At 40.8% G+C, this 18369-nt stretch overlaps 1 protein-coding gene across 4 annotated transcripts in view; it reads right to left on the bottom strand.

Moving 5' to 3' along the window:
* Positions 1–18369, bottom strand: part of TTC39C (tetratricopeptide repeat domain 39C) — a 101399-nt gene that overhangs the window by 19771 nt on the left and 63259 nt on the right. For all 4 annotated transcript variants that reach the window (XM_073790612.1, XM_019930510.3, XM_019930508.3 and 1 more), the window contains exon 6: positions 17307–17475. In XM_073790612.1, the coding sequence (XP_073646713.1) occupies positions 17307–17475 (169 nt within the window). The remainder of the gene's footprint in view (positions 1–17306; positions 17476–18369) is intronic.

Raw genomic sequence — 18369 nt, 5'->3', positions numbered from 1 at the left:
CCCTAGATTATCCAGGGGGCGTTAAATGCAATCAACAAGTATCCCTACAAGAGGGAAGCAGAGAGAGGGTTGACATAAGCAGAGGAGAAGGCAATGCGAGAGGACGGAGGCAGAGACTGGAGTGATGTGGCCGCAAGCCCAGGAATGCAGGCAGCCACCACAGGCAAGAGGCAAGGAATGGACTTTCCCTAGAGCCTCCGGAGGGAGCGCTGCCCTGCTGACCACCTTGATTTGGGCCCAGAGAAACTGATTTTGGACTTCTGGACTCCAGAGTTGTGAGAGAATAAATTTCTGTCATTTTAAGCCATAAACTTTGTGATAATTTGTTACAACAGCCTTGGGAAACTAGAACAGTATACTTCCTTAAAGATGAAACTGTGAAGACAGTTCCAGGCTCTATGTGTCACAAGCACTTGAAGAGAACTGGAAGTACTGAGACCACTTACGCTCCGGAGCTTAAAGGCATTACCCCAGGAGCAAGCATAACTACAAAACTAATTCTACTTCTAGGCTGATCACTCATTAAGGAAGTACAATGAACAGCCATTAAATTCGTGGAAATATAGTTCCCTTTTCACCGAAACAATTCAGAATAAAAATGATCTATGGGAGTCTTTATGGTTACAAATTAAAACGTCCACAACCCAGCAGAGAAAAGAGGGTTATCCTCAATTTGATACTCGATTCCCAGTTTAATTTTTAAAGAAATACACATACCCTGAAGAAAATATAGAAAATGGATTCGTATGAAACCAAGAATTACTACGATACAGGCTTTTTGTCTCATGAATTGTGCGCTGATACACTGTGTCACAAAAACTACTTGAAGTCTCAGTCTCCTTGCTGGTAAAAGGAGAAAAAAATGTTGGCAAGCTTTTATCTGCTTCCAGAGGAAGCCATGAAGGATAAAAGCACGAATCTTTGCCAAATTAAATGGAGCACATTTACTGCCAAATTAAAATCAGCAGGACTTACAGCTACAGCACTGTCACTACAGGGATACTGTGTGTTTTTCCAGTTACTCGGGACTTCCTGATAGGTGTATTCTTAGGCATTTTATAACACTTGTGGCAACTGCAAAAGGGATTTGTTTCTCCATTTTATTCTCCGAGTGAATGTTGCTGGTATGTAGGAAACCTGTGGATTTTTTCAAGTTGATTTTGTACATGTCACATTATTATACTCAGGAATTTTTATAATTCTTAATCTCTTTTTCTCTCGGATTTTCCAGGGAGATATTGAAACCATTTGCAAGTAACGATAGTGCTGTCTCTTCATTTACAACAGACAATTGTAATTGGGTAGGACCTCCAGTTAAAATACTGAATATTAAGCAAGCATAGCACGTATCCTTGGTCTATTCTAATACAAACGATGTGTATACGTTATTATACAGTATATAAAAGGATATGAAAAAGAGAATGTTTTAATGTTGCACCATGAAATACAGTTTGCTGCATGTTTTTAGTAGATGCCCATTTTTACCAAATAGAGAGGTTTCCTTTCTAATTTGCTAATAGTTTGTTCGGTTTTTTAAAATCTGGGTTGGGTAGTGCATTTCATTAAATGCCATCTGGGCATCTATCGACAGGAGTCAATGGTTTTATCAATGACTTCCTTAATGCAGCGGATAACAGGGATACAGTTCCTAGGCTGAACCACGAGTGCCTTTTTGGAATAAGCCCTACTAGGTTGGAATACGGCATTTAACAAATACGTTGCTGGATTTGATTTGCTAATATTTATTTAGAATGTCTACGTTCAGAATGAAGTGGGGTTTGTTTAGTGCTCTCCTCTGCAAGTTCTGGTGTCAGAATAATGCCAGAACTTGTAGACTGGCAGAAATTATTTTCATATTCTCTGTGCTCTGGAACTACGTAAATAAATAGCTCACTCTAAAGCCATACCTTCCAACTGAATAATTCATTTGTTTCAATTACTGTAATATAAATGTTTTCTTTTAATGGGCACACAGTATAACGAAGAATGTTAAATACTGGTCAATAGTACCAGATTTCAGCACCAACTTCATAACCTACACAATTTTGGACCTTAGGAAGTAATTTTTGTTTATACTCTCAGGGATGCTGAAATAAATGAATTCATGTGAATAAAACGCTCTTAGGAAAGGTAAACTGTCTTTAAAACATAGGTATTGTCTATAGGTACCTTGTCTCCTGTTAATAGCACTGGGAAATAAATCACAATATTGTTTTCTAACTTTTAGGACAAAGACTTGCCGTAAGTAGCAATTCAGCTTCTCACAAATTATTTCAGAACCCTGGGAGAAATTCCAGATTTGTTTTTAATTAGTAATGTTTATTTTTTAGAGCAGTATTAGGATTATAGCAAAACTGAGCAGAAAGCTCAGAGACTATTTTATTATAAAATAGATTTTTTAAGAATGAAAGAGTTGTCAGTTTCTCATAATTGTGTTTCTGTAAGTTTCTTATTATGTTTAAGAAAAAAAAATGCTATTTCTTAGGAATATATAATTTTACGACTGTTAGTTTAATTGTCAAGTACCATAAAGTTTTAAACCAGCTTTGTTCCATTTAATGCATTTTGCCCTCGATTTTTAAATTATCATTGCTGTCATTTTTTAAATTCATGTATGCCTGATATATTTTGTCTACTCTTTTACTTTCTACTTTTGTATCACCATTTACATTTTTTTAGTTAGCCTGTATATTTATTTAGTTTGTTGGATTTGTCTTTTTTATGCTGATCTGAGAGTTATCTTTTATATAGCAATATGGTAAACATAAATGGATTTAGGTAACTAATACTTTTTATAATTTAACTTCTGTTTTTGTTCCCTTGACACTTTTTTCTTATTATACTATGTTTTGTTTGCTTCATTCTCTTCAGTCCTTTTTTTTGGCCACACAGGTTATAGGATTTTAGTTCCCCGACCAGGGATCAAACCCAGGCCCATGGCAGTGAAAGCGCTATGTCCTAACCAGTGGCCCACCAGGGAATTCCCTGCAGTCCTTTAGAAAATGTAAGTTGTCTTTATAATTCTGCTTGTGGTCACACAGAGGATTAAAAAAAAAAAAAACTAGAGAAATTCCATATTTTATCTAGCAGGTATAATTAGGAGCTGTTTGAGTTACGATTCTACCACAAATATACAAGTGTGTGCTCTTGCCTGGAGAGACAGGGGACAAAGGAAAATGAAACATGTAATACAAAGGGATGGACAGACCATGGGCAACATTTTCAACCCAATTAAAAAAGATTAAGTTATTCTGAAGCTATTTCCACATTAATATATTTTTAAGGTCTTTAGAAAGTAAAGATCTCAAAGTACAAATATGAAGACACAGTAAGTATGAATATTTTTCAGAGTTAGCACCGTAATCTTGGGGTTACTAATGTCACATTCTGTTTTACTCAAAGATTCTCACTAGCAATACCAGGCCAAGAGGATTCTCTCAGTTCAGCTACCTAGCAAAAGGTTCCATTTCTAGGGCTGCAAAAAAAAAAAAAAAAAAATGAACATGGAAACAAAGCCAAGTTCTTTCAGGGGCCTGGCCCAGACTCTAGTGCCAAAGGGACACCAAGTTCCAGACTTGCCTGAATCTAAAATGCCAAGACTCCACTTCCCAAGCACACAGTTTCTTTCTGTACCACCTCCAAGTTGCATTTAACATTGAATGACATCACTAACTCACAAACAAAAAGGTCTCAGCTCAGAGCCAGTCTGCTGGTATTCAAATGAGGCTGGTGTCGCCTAATTCTGTGGGTTAAACTCCAGAGCTGAGAGCACCGGGCAGTGGCAAACTGAAGGATGTTCGCCACTGCAAACATCGTTCCTGTGGACCCGGGTGCTGGGGAAGGCGCTGCCTGTGTGGATGGCGCTAACGTGCATTTGCTTTAGAGAATTTTCAGTTCTGTTAGACAAGTAAGCTTGTGAAACATAGGCACATTCTCTCAAGATGTGTGAAGTCACTGGTCAGCAAAGAGGTTGTCAGACGCAGGCAGAATTCCCGAGATGTGTTAATACAATAAGTACTTAGCAAGTGGAGCGTGTGTGTGTGTTAGAAGAATGACAGGGCAAAGAGATATACTCAAAAGACCAAATACACAAAACACACTACATAGTCAGAATACTAACTATACATGAGAACTGAATACCCATGAGGTCTTAAATCTGACCCCCGGTCCATCCATTTAATTAGCTGTGGCCAAGTGTACTCATCCCTGTGGGTTTCTGATCAAGTGCGTCACTGGCCCAGGGCAACTCGCACCTATGGGCCCTTCTCTCCTTGTACCCCCTCTCCTGCCAGTGAGGAAGGCTGATGTGCAGAGTGAGGCAGGACACTGCACATCGTGTACCCAGGACCCAGGTAGCGGGGCCCTTCCACCCCACTTGCACCCTGTCCTAAGAGTGTGAACCCATGCTACCTTTTCCCCCTTGCTCCTGGCTGTGTATTATATTGATTTAGTAAGCTATGTGATTCAAGCCCGTTTTAATTTGGCCTGTGAGTCTTTCTGTTCTGGGACCTCTGGGAGAACCTGCCGGGTAATATATTTGGAGGCTACCAGGGTACCAGTGACATCTATGTGAAAAGAAAGAGGGAAACCCCAAGTGCCTGGGAGGAGACACTCTCATTGGCACTGCTAACTGTTACGGGTTGAACTGTATCCCTCCCCAAAATTCATATGTTGAAATCCAAACCCCCAGGATCTCAGAATGCAATTGTATTTGGAGATATGGTCTTTAAAGAGGTAATTGTATTAAAATGAGGTCTTTAGGGCAGGCCCCAATCCAATATGACTGATGTCCTTATACAAGGAAAGGAGATGAGGACAGACGTGTGTGCATACGGAGGAAAGACCATGCGAAGACAGAGGGAGAAGGCGGCGCCCACGAGCCAAGGAGAGAGGCCCCGGAAGAAATCAACCCTGCCCACCTTGAGCTTGGACTTCCAACCTCAGGACTGTGAGAAAATCAATTTCTGTTCTTTGTTATGGCAGCCCTAGGAAGCGAATACACCACCTAATTATCAGAGGCATCCTCTCTTCAGGGAGCCATTCGCCCCCTCTCCACCCTCATGTATGTGTTGGGAATGGAAAGGGTCCTGCTTCTCGGAAAAATTTTCTGGTCTCAGAGAGTATGAGTACCCGAGCGAAGCCAGGTAAATCACAGTACCCACCCAGCTCAACACCCACCCCTGGAGTTCTTCTTACCAGTGATGAAGGTGGGCAGGTTTAGTCTCTGTGTGCAGGCACTCTCATATGTGGTGCATCAGTTATTTCCTAAGTTATATTGTATAGGAATGTGTATAAATAGTAGACTACCTGCCCCAAAGGTTTTACCAATTTACATATGTGCCAACAGTTTATAAAAGGCCCATTTCCCTAAACTATGTTTTTAATACTAGCCAATCAGTTTTCAGTGTTGTTTTAATTTGCATCTCCTGGATTGTATCCTGAGGTTCATATGATATTGGCCATTTGTATGTCTTATTTTATAGCTTGTCTGTTTCGGTGCTTTGACTATTTTTCTTTTTGTATGTTTATATTTACCCTTTTAATATGTTCTAATTTTGCAAGAGCTCATTCTAAATTAAGGATGCCCACACTTAATCATTTGTTTCCTACCTTTATTTTTCTAACTTTATCATTTTTATATAATATATAAGTTATTTTGGGGTCAATTCTACAAACCTTTTGATCAATGTATGATCGATTCTATCAATCTTTCCCTTAATGTTGTGGTTTTAGAGTTATGACCGCACAGTCCTTGGTGGGGGATGATGGAGCTTTTCCTACTACTATAAACACTGACTCTATGAATTCTGCATAATTAAGGAAAACTATTCAAAATGCCATAAATACATGGGCTGCTCCCATTCTGACAAAAACCCAGGAGCTAGAGAAAGAGAACAATCATTACAGCACAACTAAGTGGGAAGAGCAAGAGACCAAAGTGTTCATTCACTACACACACACACATCCTCTCTAGGAGCCAGGCACTGGTCAAGGCATTTGAGATAAACAGTGACCCAGAGAGACAAAGTCCCTGCCTTGTGGAGCCTCTGTTCTCCTTGTAATGTGGAGAGAGAGACAAGGAGCAAATCAGGAAGACATCTAATGCCGTGTGTCCAATGAGGATGAGTCTCTGGGCAGACACGAGGTGGGTGGTAATAAAGGGGACAGGGTGGGCATGGTGGGAGCTGGTGGTGGTCAGCTACCCACAACCACCAGCCATTCATCTGGCCCTTGTTACTGTCTTGTACAATTACCTTTTCATGCATTTACACTGCTAACTTCATAATTAGATGATAAGTTCATTTTGGGACACAAGCCTTTTATAGTTCTCTTGGCATCCCCCCAGAAGGCCTTTTCCATAACAGGCTACAAATCTCTGATTACACACAAATAATGGAATAGAGTAGTAATGTTTTCAGCACCTCCACACAAATGGACAGCAACCCCCATGGAAAATGAGTTATGTAACCAAACAGAATAATGCACCAGCTGCAGAATTTCCTTGGTCTCTCAACAGTTAGGCACATGATTCTGACAAAAATTTGTGATGGAAAGTGCTTTATACTGAATTTACAACCAAGACAAGATTCTGTCTAAATAGGAAAATCCCTGACGAAGCACCATGTGCTTAGTTAGCACTTAGCTGTATCCATGTTACATTACTTAAGGCTGACAGTGAAGGCACTGTCCTCTTTTTACAGACAAGGACACAGGCTCAGAAAGCTCTGCCGGCCAGGAACTGGAAGAGCCCATTTGAGCTGAGCTACACTATGGTGCCTTTTAAAACTGCAGAGAAGGAATTTATGAAAGATAGCAGTACACTTAAAAGAAATATGTTTATGTTAAAGGCACTATCAAAGAATTTTAAACAGGGAAAACGATAACGCAAAGAATTAACTCAGAAAAACAAAGACTACAGAAATAGAGAAAAACGAGTCTGCAAAGAGTCACACAAAATAAGACAGCAATTCAAGATAAACAGATAAACCTGGAAAACAGATGGAGAGGATTCACGTCCATACAGACTTTTATGAGAGAAGCAAATAGAGGCCATAATCAGGAAAGTGACTTTGAACAGTTTTCCTAGAACTGAATGACGTTCTCTGTGAAGGAAGTCAAATGGGCGAGCTGGTATGTGGGTTTTTCCAAAGAGGAATTAAAGACAAATTGTAAACAGCAGAAATAATGCCAGGTAGTTACCGTTCTGAAGGTTCAAAATCCATGACAAATTTTTTAGAAAAGCTTTGAGAAAATTCTTTCCTTTTAAAAAGTGTACAATTCAGTGGCTTTTAGTATATTCACAGAACCATGCAATTTGTAAGCTGGAAGAAATCTTAAAAATCACGTAGCCTAGTTTTTCTCAAGTGTGCTCTACAGAATGCTTCTAAGTCTCACAGGCTACAGTATGAAAAAGAATTTTCCTGGCCAATTAACTTGGGTAAACACAGCGTACCTGCAGACTCTATCTCCCTCGTGATGCAAAACTAAAGTCTCAGGAGAAGCCCCAGGATATCCTGATTTCAATGACATGGAACCTCTTTTCCTGGAACATGTACTAACTAGTCCATCCAATCAGTCTCCCGGTAAGATGTTTCAGAAAAACACTGATTTATACCAACCCCCCTGATTTTCCAAATAAAGAACCAGAGCCAGAGAAGACTGGCTTCACTGAGGAGTCACTGCTCTTCCAAACTGACGTGTGAGTGACCATGTGGAAGTAGAGAGGGTTTTCACTCTTCACGAAACAGCCAACACCAAATCTTCAGGCTTTTAGTCCAGTGCTCATTCTACAATGCTACGCGCCCAAACCTGAAGGTCTGAAGCTGTATGACAACAAACTCCCACAGCTAACAAGTCCTCTATAAGAAGCCACAGAGAAACGAGGACTCATACACGAAACAAAGAAACGCACAGATTTAGGAAACCAATGTGCCCACACATTGAGAGTCCAAAATCATAAAGAAAGGCAGAAAAGTTCAATATGATACTATGAGGAAATAGAGAATTTCACACATGGGCTCTGGACAGGGGTAGGCAAAAGTAGGGAACACTATGTCCTAAAACTAGCTCTGTGCCACCCGGCAATGGGAGTTTGCTATACACTTACCGTCCTCAGAAGAGTGAGGAACGAAGACATGAAAGAAACACTGCCTGCGTGGATATGTGAACCCATGTTCAAAATGGCAGACAAGTAAAATACAGTGATCACCTTTCCAATCAAGCATTACGGAAAAATCTGCCCCTGAATAAGCAAGCAGAAACGGAAACAAACAAGAACAATAAACACAGCCCTGAGAGCAAAGGAAAACAACACGTGTGCTTCACAGACACAATTAAATATGAACAAGAAAGTCCTCTATGAGAAGGAAGGCTGGGATTGAGAAACAAAATCAAATCATCTGTTGCTGCCGGGGTCACCCCTACTCCACCCACATCTCTCCACCAAATGCTCCAGCCCCAATGAGCTTGTATCTCCCCATTATCTGACCTTTTCTTGGATCTGGGCTTGAGTGCAAGCTCATCCCCCATGCTCTCACCTCTCACCTGCAAACTCCTACAGACTCTTCAAGAGCCAACGCAAATACCCCCACTCCTGGGTCATCTTTTCCAGCTGCGAGGGTTGCACCATGGGTGAGCCACACCATGCTTTCCCTTCCCATAGGCCTGTTTTTATGTTTCTCAAAGCCTGGCCCCATCTGCATCTGCTTACATGCCTGCCTGCCACGTGGTCCTGATCTCCCCCGGGGCATGAGCTCTGTCCCTGTGGCTGCTAACGCATCAGCCCCAGCAGCAGCCCCAGCAGGGCTGTGGTCATGTCATTACACCGACAAGGACCCACGCTCAGAGCCCCAGGACAGCACGTGCCTCCCAGATTAGCACCTCCCTAAATCTCAACAGGGAACCTACGCCTAAGGTACAAACCAGGGGCCCACCTCAACAAGGAGGGAAGTGAGGCTTAAAGAGATTAAGTGTCTCGTCCAAGGTCACTCAGCCAAAGTAGAGGAGCCAGGACTCAGCCTGGGCAGTTGGCCTCCAGAGCTGAGCCCTTAGTCATGATCTGTATCTTATCATATCACAATATCACAGCCCCCCAAACACTCTCGGTTAACCAATGAAATGCAAGCTGAATTTCAAGGAATACAATCGAATCCCTAAACAAGAATACTAATACTTCACTATTCTAATAAGACAAATACGATAAAGTATTAAGAAAATGAACTATAAAACAAGCCAAATTAAGAAAAACTAGAAAGAAAATGGAAGTAGAAAATGCATTGATAAAAAAATCAAATCTCTCTCTATAAAAGCCCATATGATAATCTAAAGCCCAATCATAAAATTAAGAAAACACAAATTTATAAAAATACCACAAATAATAAAAATACCACATTTACATGTCTGGAAATAGTCATCATATGTTTAAAAATAAGTGGAAATGAGAAAAAGTAAAATATAAAACTAAGATGAATATAACAGTAAGTAGATGTCTTAAATTAAGATTCTTGAAGAAATAAGATAAATTATTAAAGAATTTCAAAAGGGTACTTAACAATGACTAACCAAAAAATACATTCAAATGTTTAATTACCTTAAGTGACTTGCTTCTCCAAAATGCAGGAAAAAATTCCATTAATCAACTCATTTTTTAAAAAATATCAGGTTTATTTCTAAAGCCCAAGAATAAGCTCTCCTGAATATTTATATTTATACTAATATTTAAATGTGTTATTTGCTAGTAAGTTACATATATGGTTTTTTGCACATATATAATATTACATTTAGAATGTATATATATATATGTAACTTATCAGCAAATAAAAGCTAAAAAGAGAACTGGGTTGAGAGAGAAGGCCTGAATTCTAGTTCCTCCTTAATCCAAAATAACTATGTACACATGCACATACTTATTCTATCTGAACCCACGTTTACTATATATATGACAGGACAGATGCAGGTAAAAAAAAATTATAAAGTAATGAGAGAAAGAGTGACATGACTAAATGAAGAGATATTCTCAGAAATGAATAAGAAATATAAATATCAATTAAAATTTCCCTATAGTATACAGAACCCGACAAACTGAAAGCTGAGTGTATGTGAGAAACAAGTGGATAAAAATACTAAATAATATATATTTTTAAAGGCAACAGTGATATACTTATTATATTTAAAACATAAAATCACAATTGTCAAAACCATGTAATATTCGTTTTAAAACATCTATAAAAGGTATAAAATAAAGCTATTTCAAAAACAGATTGCATCTATCTTAAGGATTTAGTTCAATAACAGGAAGAGAAATACCCTTAAATTAATGTTACTATTCTTGAATCCAACAGGTATCAGAATTAAACCACACCCACCTCCACAGGCAAAGAGGTATGAGAATGTAAGACTTCTTAAAACATCATTTTACAATCTGAACAAAATAGTCTATGTGTCCCAGTTTGAGAAGATAAATTTTATTTCTGAAAAAATGAAATCTACAGTACTTTCTATCACAGGGAAATACTGGGAAATCATAGGGGAACAACTGTTAAATATCCCAATATCCCAATAGCCCAACAATGGGAAATATCAAATTAGTAACACAATGGAAATCTAAATAGTTTCCATACCAGTTATTTACAAAAACTATGTTAAAACATGCAAACATTAGATTTGTAAGCAAAAGTGCCTGAAGTCTAATATGTGTATATTAAAGATCACAAAACAACTTGAAACAAAACAGCTTAGAATTTAATTATTGCTGGGTTATTTTTATGAAGTTGCTTAACATCTTAACAATAAAGTATTATGTATGTGTTTTAAAAAGAGAGGCCCCGCCTTGTCACCTGTAGCATGCAGAAGGACATGCTGTGACAACCCGGTTACTCACACGTGATTCAGCATTAATGTCACTGAGTAGCGGAATCGGTTTAGCAGTATTACTGTCAAGGACACCTAACAATAGATCATGCATTTAACCCCTACCCTTAGGACCAGGGTTAACGTAGGCAAGGGAAAACTCATCCTCTTATGCACATTTAGTGAGCTTAGGGATATAAATCAATGTTAACCTTCTACTTGCTTTTCAACCCAACAACTTGTAAAGATAGAGTTAAAAGAAGAGCAAATGTATTGAACCTATTAGCAGTTTGGGTTATCATCATCTCATTTCAGTGAACAGAGTCATTAAACCACACGGTATGGATTTATCACAATGGAAAGTGAAGACAAATATATCCTCCACCTCTCCTACACCATATTAAGCCAATCTCTTATTTTGTGTCCTTCTGAGAATAAATGGTAACCCTATTTTTCCTGGTGCCTGAAGTAATAAAGAGAACCACATAGGTCAGAAGAGAAAACTACAATTAACAGAATTCAGGGAATTGTTTCTCTTCCTGCATTGCCTTTTTCCTGATCCTATAAATAATAACATTACCTCATGCTGGCAAATCATGCTGTTCAGATACAAGAGGCAGGCTTGCTCGTCAACAGATGCAGAGAAACGCTGCCACCCAACAGCTCTGATTAGTCAATATGCCCCCGAGATGGGTGCATGGGCACAGGCCTCCCTGGGTTTGGCATTTCTGTGCTGGCCCCTACTCTCCATGGCCCCCGCAGGCCTCCTGCCTCTTGTCTCTGTCTGAGAAACTCATCACCAAGGGGATCAACCTTCACCTTTCTGTCCCTGCCACAATCATGAACTAAGGAGCTAAAAAGCAACACAGACCTCCTGCTTACTGTGGGGAGCACCAATGAAAAATGTAATTTCATCAGTAAAAGTCCAGAGAGAAAGGACTACAGCCTGAAATGATGAGTGGGAGGAAGATCCAGAGCCAGAACACATGCACACGGGTCAAAGCGTAAGGGCCTTTCACACAGAACCATGCAGGTAACAGAAAGTAAGGAGATGGCTGGGACTTCCCGGGTGGCGCAGCGGTTAAGAATCTGCCGGCCAATGCAGGAGACAGGGTTCGAGCCCTGGTCCGGGAAGATCCCACATGCTGCGGAGCAACTAAGCCCGTGCACCACAACTACTGAGCCTGCGAGCCACAACTACTGAACGCCCGCACGCCTAGAGCCTGTGCTCCGCAACAAGAGAAGCCACCGCAATGAGAAGCCCGCGCACCAAAACGAAGAGTAGCCCCCGCTCACCGCAACTAAAGCCCGTGCCCAGCAATGAAGACCCAACGCAGCCAAAAATAAAAATAAATTTATTTTTTAAAAAATCACCTCAAAAAAAAAAAAAAAGAAAGTAAGGAGATAGAACACCAAGGTGACAAAGTAAAGGTCAACCATCAAAGCCATCCCTGCAGACATTATTCATGGGGGAAAAGAAACCACATCCTATCACACACCCTGCTCAGAAGCAAGGACCGGGGGGAGAAGTACAAACCAGAGCAGACTGTGCATGAGAAGGTGGCATTTATCAGAGAGAACCAACAAGGCAGCTTTGAATGCAAGAAAGATGGTACGAAAAGGCCACACACACACACACACGGTAAAGTTCACTAGGACTCCCTCAGTGTGGCCTCAAGGCCTTGTGCACACTCCCACTTGGTCCTCGTGAAGTAGGGCTGTCTCCGCGGTAACTGAGGAGCTGTTACAGCACAGGGTCCACCAGGCTGAGCTCAGGGAGCACAGGGGCTCAGCCTTCTCACCTTGCCACTCCGGCAATGAGCACAGACCCCATCGATATCCAGGTCCTTTTTACTTCCTGTAAATTTATTTAATTCCTTTCTTTAGAGTCACACTTCTTTAGCCAGCCCATCAGAATTTCAATATCTGATTCAGTATCCTCCTTAGTAGGCCATCCTCTCACACCAAATGTCAAGACATTCTTGCACCATCTTCTTCTGCATCGGTAGCAGAAACAGGTTTAGGTTCCACCAAGAAAAGTAGACAGTCCTTGATAACCAGCTTCCTCTCTTAAAGAAACGCCGTCACTCACACTGATCAATGGACATCCTGCCAACAGACTCTTCTGGTCATTTGACAAACACCCCCTGAGGGCCAGGTCTTGTGCTGGGCCCACTTCTGCTCCTGAGAAGCAAATGTGTGGTTTTTGATGTCACCATGCAGGATATTCAGAAAGTATGGGTCCAAGCTAGGAAGACAGTCTCAAAATAAGAGTTCCCAAAGTGCATAAAGTAACTTCATTAGAATATGTCCATCAACTGTCATTCATTCAAATATTTGAGCGTTTAGAGACAGATAAGTAGACTAATATTAAAAATTAGTTTTATAACCAGTCACACCATACTAAGTATGTACATGAAACTATGTATACACATAAAACCAAGCATGTGTATCTGTATATTATATACTAAATAGACTCTTAAAGCGGGAGGAGGGGGGAGTTGTGCAAATCTGTATTGTTTAGAGAAAAAAGAGGAGAGGATTAAAGTTTATTAAAATGTAGACTTGTCCCTAATATCTTTAAATAATCAAGAAAAATACTCATTAATCACTTGTACGTTAATAGACTACCACTACTACCACTACTGTAGGTTTAATGGGATGGAAATAAATATAAATTCAAAATTATAATTATCATTCATATTTTAAAATGGAGGTTGCTATATAACCCTTGGGTCAACTTCCTAACATCTGTGTGCATTATGGAAATTCAGGGAAAAGTAAACATGGGTACGGGACAGTAGCTATAGCCCCTCTAGCTACACACACGCATCTTACCCATCACAAGCCTAGCTCTACTGACAACTCTCAACACCAAAACAAGTTCTTTCTCCTAAAAAGAGAGCAAATTTGGTAACACTACTTCCCAGGCTTAAGCACTCAGTAAGAATAACAACCACCATCACACCACTACTTGGATAGCGTTTATCACATGCTAAGTACTGTGTGAACCCATTTATTCCTCACAGCAACATGCTAAGTCACATGGGAAAAGTCAACAGGACAGGTAAGGAGGGTAAGACAAGAGGGTGAAGAGGGCCAGAGGTGGGGGTACTTCAGACACGCAGTGGGGAGAAGCAAAGGTGGTAAAGAAAGAAAACTCTTCCTGCAGTCTGGCCAAGACTCCCAAAGAGCAGAGAAGCTTGGTGTCCTGAGATGCACAAGGACCCCGTGTACCACCGACGGCATAGAACTTCACTGCTATGTCAAGTCAGGCCACAACACCAGGGAATAATGAAGACACGGCCACAAGGGTTATGCAAGTGGCAGGACAGGGGTGGACGTGTTAAAGACCACCCTCCCCTACGGATTCCAAACTGTCCCAAACAATGAAGGGCAAAGTATGTAAAAAGCTGTTGATGACACTGAAAGAGAAAGTGGGCACCTGCACATGATTCGAAAATAACAAGGAAAGTGAACACTAACCAGCCCGTGTTGAGCTAGTCACCCTGTATGAGGGCAAGCTTACATGAAAGCAGCTGTGCAAATAACTTCTTCAGTGACTCAGAATCTAAAAAGTTAAGTCCGTGTCATATGATGCACCTGTCAAAATTAGAGCCCCAGACCATGTTCCCTGGAGCCTGTCCATAAAAAGGTCTCAAGGCGCCCTCTCTCTAACCTAAATGCTCACTGAAAAGGAAAAAGGTTTTCTGTAAACAAATTCATCAACGAAGCCCTGTGTGCTTTCATAAACTGAGTTGGGAGCTTAGAGGCCTTACAAAAAGCCTTTGAAGACCCATGTCACAGCCTCTCTGAGCAATGCTTCATCAGCAAATGAAGGATGCCACCAGCTGACACCTTCCTACATGCTCACCTGGGAAGACGAACGAAATGCCACTGTCCAGGCACCGTAATATCTCAAGTTAGCCCTAAAATTCTGTTATCCTCTAAGACTTTGGGAAGAGCCAAACAGAAACAACTGTCACACTTCACTTGACCCTCAGGCCACAGCTCACCAGTCAAGAGCAGTAACAGGTCTTTCAGTCTTTTTTTCTTAAAACCAAGTATCAGTCGGGTAAGCAAACTGCCCCATGACAAAGGAGTTCTAACGACCACCACCAGCACTCAGATTCCAACCACCACCGGCACTCAGATGCCAACGACCACCAGCGCTCAGATTCCAACCACCACCGGCACTCAGATTCCAACGATCCACCATGAAAGAGACTGACCGTCTGCTGAGAGCGATCATGGTCACTGTGTACCTCCCCAAACCGTGCTTATAAGAATCCTCTGATGGTGCTGTGGCTTCCTCATTTCTAGAATCATCCCAACGACAATGAATGACCGCTCACTGTTAGCATTCACTCCGTCCCTAATAGGGATGACTTGTGGACAAACTAAAATCATGCCACATTGAGTTTCTGGAGAACAAATAAGTTATTAATTTGCTAAAAGTTAAGCATTTAAAAAAAATATTTGTTTGTTTATTTATTTGGCTGCACCGGGTCTTAGTTGTGGCCTGCAGGATCTTTAGTTGCAGCATGCGGACTTCTTAGTTGTGGCATGCATGCGGGATCTAGTTCCTAGACCAGGGATCGAATCTGGGCCTGCTGCATTGGAAGCGTGGAGGCTTAGCCACTGGACCATTAGGGAAGTCCCAGCATTTTTGTTTTAAAATAAAAAATTAATGAAAATGGGAAGCATAATGAAATATAAATCCTGACTTTTACATTTCTATTTAACAGTTTCAAAACCCAATTTAGAGCATTCATTGATCAAGGGAGTGAGGGGAGAGACGTCTAGTACGTGCCTGATGCTCTGGCCTCATTGCTGTGTTGTACACAACTGTAAACGTCAGGCTCTCACCCCCACTAGGCAAACCTCCTTTGAACACTAAACCTAGTATCTTCGAGTTCAGAGTTATTCAGAATGTCAATTGCTTAAAGGAAAGGCATTACACATCTAAGAAAGCATTTACCCTGCACCCAACTTTCATTTCAGAAAAGGTCACTCAAGTGAGAAGGCTGAGCCAATTAAAATGTTCCTTTTACGGGGTTATTTCCTCCTGCACAAACCCAAGGGAGTAGAGAAACCTGAAGAGCTTGAACATGCTTCCCTACATGCAGGACCGTAACCCTGAGCTTGAAAGAAAAACACACTAACAGCAGACTGGATTGCACAAGAGACTGATCTACGTTTTTAAGAGAGCAAGAGAAAAAAAGAGCAATGTCACTGAAGGTACGTGGGCCTGAATGCCAAGAAAAACAGTCTCAAAGTAATGAGAAGAAAAATGACTTGGACATGGGCTTAAATAAGTCAGATCCTGGAGAGCTTTCTGTGCTGTGTTTCAGCTGTAAATTATTAGTACAATCTTTAAAATACAATTTCCATAAATAAAGGGAAGGCGTCCTCGGATTTAAGAAGGCACTCCATGAAGGAAAGAAATTATTGGGGAAGTAATATACTCTCCACTGCCAACAAAAAATTAGTGAACGCATCACCTCCTGTGCTCATGAAAGCATTCCTGGGCAAAAATCTTCCAAAGCACTTGTGGGTTTTTTCGATGGGTGTGCTGAGAATGCCTGGTTAACTGAGGGCAGAGGTTATTAAACCTCACATTGCTGCACTACTCGCTACTGGTGAGCCTGTGGGTGGGAGACCTCAGAACAGTCACCTTCTTTCACATGCATGATTAATTTCTTACAAAATTTTCGTTTTTCTTCAGATCCTCATGCCCTCAAGCAAGCAGACAAAAAAAGAAATGCAAAGAGAAGCAGAACCCCCTCAAAGGCCAGGGCGTACTGTTTTTCTGAAATGAGACAGCCTGGCCTCGCTTGCTGGGTGACCTCAGAGGTCACGTGAAGCCCGCTAAGATCCCTGTTTATCTTTCCTGTAAGATGCAAGGGGATGATTTTCTATCTCTGTCGCAGGCTTGCTCTGAGGATCAAATGGGATGGTGTGTGTGAAACCTCTGGCACAGGACCTAGACACATGCATGAAAAAGTAATACCAGCTACTACTATTTCAAAGCCTTTGCTGTCCTTGACATTTCGGGCAATAACTTGTGTATAAATCAACTGTCAGCCAGGATGAACATTTGGAAACAGATTATTAGTAATTCCAGAGACGGAAAAACAACGTATCTCATGTTCTTTAACTAAGACGCTCCCAAGGGCTCCTGTGCCTTCAGCTCAGGTGGCAGCATCTCGTCTCATCAGCACCAAGGGACCCCGGCCCTGCTTCGCCCACAGCTGCAGAACAGAAGGTAACTGACTAACACCCCGGGTTCCTGGAAGAGGTTCCCACAGCAAGGATGCAACGCAAGGCACAGAAACAAGATGTTACTCGGCCCTATGACATTCGGGCTCCTTGTGATACTACCCCCCCACAAGTAAGAATTATAGATTCGATCAACAGAAGGCTTTATTTTTAAAAAGATGGGGAATGCACAGTACCTCTAATCGTTGTATGCGTCCCTTGAAAAACATAAAGAGGGAAGAATTTGGATAAGCAGCTTCTTTTTTGAGAAGAATTTCCTTCGCTTCATCCAGGCCTGCTTTGTTATCACTGCCATCCAGGGCAAAAAACGGGCGGACCACAGTATGATACCAGAGCAGCGCTAATCTAAAGGAAGAGGGAGAGAAACCGTGAGTGACAATGACTTTTCTTACAGTGTTTCCACTCTTTAAAAAAAATCAGTGTGTGCTCTTCCAATACACACCCCTTCCAAAAAGCTCACTAGGCAGTCTCTGAAGAAGTAAAATCAGTATCACCCCCCATCTTAGTTTTATCAGTATTTGGAAAGCCACAACTTTAGAGCACAACATATAAATCAGCATACTCCCATCGGATAAGAGAAGAAGGTCACAGAAGCAAGTAGCTCTTCTGAGGCTTCTAGATGGATTGCTGACGGTATCGTTTATGTAAATCTCTGAATTCTACACCTTACTCGTCAACGTGTAAATTAGAAACAGTAATTGGTTACCGTGAATTTACTATCCCCTTAAAATTACTCTTTGCATTACTTTTTACAAAAGGAAAATGTTTTCGCTAGTGTTCACAAAAGTTAGAGTGTAAGCCTCAGACTGAATTTAAATATAGGAACCACAGGCAAAATTGTACAAAATTGGGTTAAAATAAGTGAAAGGACCGGATGAAGGGCCCTTTCTCTAGCCACTGAGGCTGTTCAATTTGAAAACCAAACAAATAAGTAAGTTACTTAAAATTCTCCCACTTCAAACGTGTCCCTTTCAAAAAAAAAAAAAAAAGCCACATTAAACAAAGTAACAAAATAGATTCCCTGGGATCGACTTTAACCAACTGACAAAAATGTTTAACCGACACAATATTTTTAGGTAAACGTATGCTTCCAGCGTGTGCATAAATTTGGTCCTCTTCTGGAGATCAGACTAATTTACATTATTATTAATTGAATTCATTCCTTTCTCAGAAAATATTATTAAAAAAGACAAATTATCACAAGTTACAAATCTGTTAAGTCAAATTAATAAAGGACCA

The sequence above is a fragment of the Tursiops truncatus genome, chromosome 13, assembly GCF_011762595.2.
Source record: "Tursiops truncatus isolate mTurTru1 chromosome 13, mTurTru1.mat.Y, whole genome shotgun sequence".
Classification (NCBI taxonomy): domain Eukaryota; kingdom Metazoa; phylum Chordata; class Mammalia; order Artiodactyla; family Delphinidae; genus Tursiops; species Tursiops truncatus.
Note: the sequence above shows the minus strand (reverse complement) of the source record. Positions and strands in the feature narration are given on the sequence as shown.